Genomic DNA, 5,592 nt, shown 5'->3' with positions numbered 1-5,592 from the left:
ATTAATTTCTTTAGCAAACTCATGATTAAATAATAGGTTAAAAATTTGGTTAATTTATCTAACATTTCTCTTCTCATAATGTTATTGACGAGGCCAATCTAGGAGGTGTACGTGGTGGATGGACGTCACTCATTTTGGCTAGCTAGCATTTTTATTAGTATGAACGTGGTGTTTATTTATTCCAAAATTCAAACAGAAAATGTAAGCATCCGTCAAAGTCTCAAACCATTTCCTCCATTTACTTTATTTACCATGAGATTGAGGAATCTTCGTCCCCCTATGAACACAAAGATACACAAGGATAAATACAAAACAGCCTCTTCTTTTATTCTCTCTCGCAATCTCTCATATTAGTTTTAGAAAGGTAAATAATCCAGAACCATCTAATCCCACTAAAATTACAGCCCATTAGTTTGGGACCCATTAGGTCAGAAATTTATATGAATTTAAAATTGATGTCCACCTTAAAACACGTACTGCCCCTGAAATCTGACCCACTTAATATTAGAAGACCATTCCATTTGGTGCAAACCCACTGGATTATTTTTTTTATTTTTTACTTTTGCCAGGAATTAATCCCACTTGATTAATATTAATCTCATTGCCATATATATACTATTTATTAGTGAGAGAGAGAGAGAGAGAGAGAGAGATTGATCATTGGAGCTGAAATAATACATTATCCCTTTTAATATACATGCCTTTACAGTCATGCGTTGGGACAGTTTTGGGATTGACATTTTTTACGTCAACTGGATCTGAAGAAGAAAATTAAGAAACTTGGTTATCTTAATTGTCACACTCATCATGCTTCATTCATGAGTCATGAGTCATGACTCTATCGCCATCTCCATTGAAGACCCTTTGTAATTGGCTACTATCCCTATCTCATGATGAACATCATGATCATCATGATCTTGATCTTCCTCTGTACTCTCTCCACCTTCATCATCATGATCATCATCTTCTTCTTGATTTGGATGATGTACATTTTGCTGATCAGTTTGGACCTTCAGTGAAAGCTGCTGCTGCATTGTTACAATGTGGGACTTGTCATGATTACCAGTCTTGCTCTTCTCTTTGTACAAGGCTTCAAGCTGGTGAAAATAAGGACAAGTCTTTGAATCTTCAGGCCTCGTTTTGCTGCTCTCCTTCATCTTCTTGAAGTACTTGTTGATGTTCTCCCACTTCTCTTTGCACCTCTTTGCACTCCGGCCGTATCCCATCCGCCTCATGCCGGCAGATATCTCCTCCCACAGCGACCCTTTAGGCCCCGTCTCCTGGTACTTCACATCAAGACTTGTCCGGAGGTTTATCAGAGCTTCAACTTCGGGTCTCGGCCATCTCGAAGACCCTCCTACAGCAGCCACAACATTAGAATTGTTCTTCCCATTATCGAGTTTTTGGACCTCAAAACTCGTCACCACCATCGGCACCACCGCCGGTGGTTGTGGTTGTGGTGGTGGCATTAGCATTGCGGGAGCGGCATTGTGTTGGTCATGTTCTTGGAAAATATTCATGTTTCGTTGCCCCGATATTTTGCGCAAGAATTCAATAACCGCGGCATCTTTTGCTGCCGCGGTTGATCTTTCTTGCACCAAAATCTGGTGCTCCCTATCGATTCTCGCCATCTCCTGAACCCTCCAAGCTTCTTCTTTCGACATACGTTCGCGCTCGCATTTGGCTATGGATTCCAAGAACTTCTCCTGCAACTTCTCTTGCTTCTCTAGCACCTCTTTGGTCAGCCTTCTGAAGAAGTACTTCCACTTCCTTTTTCTCTTGTGGCGCTGCTGAAATTCTTCGTCGGAAGCCGTGGAGGAAGTGGAACTGGAAAAGAGGTTTGCAGCCGAGTTGGGGCGGAACCCATTAATGGTTTGATGAGAAAGAGTTGAGGGTTTTGCTTGTGGTGGCAAAGAGTTTAAATTTGTTGGGTTGGTTGGTGGTGGAGTAGGTAGTGAAGAATTTTGAGGACAACCATTTTGAGAACCATTTGGGGTGATCATAGTTGGTGGTAATGTTTGAGGAATTACATTGACACTGATTGGGTTTGGATTGTGGTTGTTGTTCCAAAGAAGTTGAGGGTTTGGTGGAATTGAATGGTGATTTTGGTGATCAAAGGCTTCAAGTTCATCGAAGAAGCGATAAGTCTTGCCTTCTGGCTTTCCAGATCGGCCTTCTTTGGTCCTCCTGTGGTACTTGTACACGTTCTCGAATTTCTCCCTGCATTTCTTAGCACTTCGGTAATAACCAAGATCACCTAGCTTCCTGCGCAAAGAGATTAAAATTTAAAATAGATCCAAATTACCTCAGCTGTAATTTTTGTTTTTATCATATTGTAAACTCAGTAAGCGAAGAAATTAATTAATACAAAAGAATGGAGACATTAATAATTAATTAAAAAGATCAAAAAGTTATGATAATGAAATTGAAACAAGTTTGATTCCAATATTTATATACATGCTTAAAAAACACATTATTACTCATCTCCTTGTTGCATGCTACTGCTTATAGACTTCTATATTTATGGAACAAACCATTACAACCGATGTTGGGATAATTTGAGCTAGCTTGATTATATAATCACTTAGGAACAAGTAAATATAGGGAGAAGGAAACAAATGAAATATTAACCTTACAAAATAAGAAATTAAATGCCCTCAAATTCATCAACGAGAGCACAGTCCTTTAATTCCAAAACTAATAAGGAAACTAGATTGTCCACAAAAGTATGAACTAGCTTGGGGATCAAAATATATATACGAATATTTAATTAAGAAGAAGAATTAAAAAAGATCGAAGAAGAAAGAGCTTCACAGATCTTGATGCTAGAAACTTAAACACCTAGCTAAGCTAAGCTAAGCTAGCTTGTACTTAATTTGTTGGATCAAATTAAAGAGGAAATTGATGATGATCACCTTGAAATCTCTTCCCACAATGGACCTTTGAGACTAGAGTCACGAAAAGCAGCATCCATTTGCGAACGTATCTTCAAGAGTGCCAAGGTTTCTTGGCGAGGCCACCTGTTTCCTCCATAGTTGTGGTCATGAGTACCACCCTTATGATCTTCTTGGGCTGAGGAATTTGACACAACGCCAGCAGCCACGGCTTCACTACCTTCACGAACTTCTGCCGCCGCCACCACCACCACCACCTCTGACACCGCCGCTTCACCACAGCCGGAGATCCCTAACATGGTTGATGAGTTATCCCCCAACACAGCAGGCATATATATTCTCCTGTAGCTGTACTTACAGCTAGCTGAGAAAATATATGACAGAGAGGTGAAATTCTCTGTTGGTTTTTATGTAGGTGGGATTATATACCCTATGTTTTGATTTTACAATTGATTAACTTGTTTTGGTGGGTTTTGCCTGTCAATCTCAAAGGCCCAATTTTTTTTTTTTTTTATTAAAAATTTGAGAAACTTTAATTGTACACATAAGCTATCTGTGGAATCTTCTGTTATTATTTGTTGTTGTTGGTTAAAAATGAACATCACAGACTCACTTGGTTCCCTTCCACACATGTCTTTGTAATTATAATACTGCTGGCATATAAACTTAAATATCTTTATAATAAATGCGAAATAATGCACCTTATTAATATCAAATTATATGATACAAGAATCCCAGATAGTCTGACAACTTAAGTGTATTTTTATTTTTGGTCCCTCAATATATAGGGGAAAATAGAAACTCCCAGCAAGAGACCATAAGATGAGTGATTCAGAATTATCGCACAACATAAGATGTCTATATATATTATACATGAGACTCTCTGACAAGAGAGCATTTTCACAATATTATATAATATAAGAATTGATCATTTATCTGTAGGAGTGGCAACAACGCTGCAGACAGAGAAGATGGGGATAATAAGTTGGCCCATTGTAGGTCAGCTATGCTAGGTATTGCCTCTTGGGGTCGTTTTTGTATTTCAGCGGTCGTTGGGTACACCAGGTTACAATGACTAAACTACCCCCAATACATCAACATGGAACCCATTGACCCCTAATCATGCAGGCTAATTTATATAGCTACTTTTTTATTAGGGGATGACCTAATCAGTGCTGTGAGATTGTCTTTGTAATTCAGAATTCCAACATTTGGTATTTCTTATAACGACTAAATTGCCCTTGGTTATGAAAATTAATGATCAACTACCCTCATGTTTCTCAACTTTTGGATGAAATTTTGGTGCTCATGAGGCCACGTGGGCTTGAGGGCCAGGCAGAAGTCGACCATTGACAAAGCTTTTATATCGTTTAAGTCATCTATAAATAATGGTCTTAAACTTATCTTGAAAATGATATTTCGATCTATGTGTTGAATTATTATGGGAAATTTTTAAAACTAACAAAAATTTGAAGTCATCATAGTTTTTATTTTATTTTTTATGTTTAGAGTTTTTAAATATAATCAGCCATTGATTATTATGTTAAGTAGATGATATCAAGTTTTTTTGTTAGAGGAGTTTCTAAGTTTAAATCTCATGGGCAACCATCGATTAATCAAAAAGAAAAAATGGAATAACCCATGAATAGTACTGAAATCCTCTTGAGTTGCTCGAAATTCCCTAAATCATGTCAAATGAAAATCAAGCACTATTCGAGGACTATATTGCTAAAACTCTAAAAATAACTATAAGATTTTCATAAAAGAAGGGCAAAAAATCATTTTGGTCCATGTAGTTTGGTGGTTGTTTCAATTTCTTCCCCATTATTTCATTTTTTCAATCAAGTCTTCATAGTTTCGAAATTGTTTCAATTAGGTCCAAAATTAGATTTTCATCATGTTTTAAGATGGTGAAACCATTAAAATAGGGGTATAATGGTCCAAGAACAAAAAGATTATTACTGTCGGCGTTTGATTGAAATAATTATATCCTTGTCATAACGGTTTACCATTTAAAAGCTTGACGGAAATCTAATTTTGGATTTGCAAATTGAAACAATTTTAAAACTACAAGGAATTGATTGAAAAAATTGAAACAACTATCAAACTACAAGGACCAAAATGATCATTTTCCCATAAAAAATGGTTAGTTTTTGAATTCCAATATATTATTAGATTAATATATTTAGATGTAGGTGATACATGTTATTAGTTAGGCCAAGCCATTCACTTATGAGAGGAAGTATTTGAATAGGGGTGAAATTTGTTTAGATTAATATATTGGGTTAGGTTGAGACCAACCATATGTAATTAATGGGGGTGAAATTTTATTGGCTAGGATCTTATAAACTGTCAATTAATTTTTACAAATTAATTATTTGAATTTTGGGGACCATATACATAAATTATAGGCCCTGACAGTTTTCTGAGTGGTTAATTAAATGTTTACAGCGAGTGAGTCAGTGAAGAATATATATGCATGCTCTATGGTCATGAAATAATTAACTGAGCAAGCATTTAATAAATTTATTTATTTTGGTCATTAATTAATTTCCTATTTAAGGCCTTCAATCGCACGTACACTTGCTATATTAAATGATATTAATTGCATGCCATTCTTCCTGTAAAATAATATTAATAAATAAATTGCAAGCCATTCAACAGAAAAAGTTAAGGTTTAGAGTTTGTTCTTTTCTTT

General features: G+C 36.2%; 1 protein-coding gene across 1 annotated transcript; it reads right to left on the bottom strand.

Moving 5' to 3' along the window:
- Positions 1-643: 643 nt before the first annotated feature.
- Positions 644-3,286, bottom strand: LOC147277731 (trihelix transcription factor DF1-like). Its single transcript, XM_086253747.1, is given in 3 exon segments — positions 644-887; positions 890-2,265; positions 2,916-3,286. Coding segments are annotated over 3 exon segments (1,758 nt in total). The 5' UTR covers positions 3,227-3,286; the 3' UTR covers positions 644-816.
- Positions 3,287-5,592: the final 2,306 nt, after the last annotated feature.

The sequence above is a fragment of the Dryas octopetala genome, chromosome 8 (assembly GCF_963921425.1).
Source record: "Dryas octopetala chromosome 8, drDryOcto1.1, whole genome shotgun sequence".
NCBI classification, from domain to species: Eukaryota; Viridiplantae; Streptophyta; class Magnoliopsida; order Rosales; family Rosaceae; genus Dryas; species Dryas octopetala.
The sequence above is the reverse complement of the archived record's forward strand: the minus strand, read 5'-3'. Positions and strand labels throughout refer to the sequence as shown.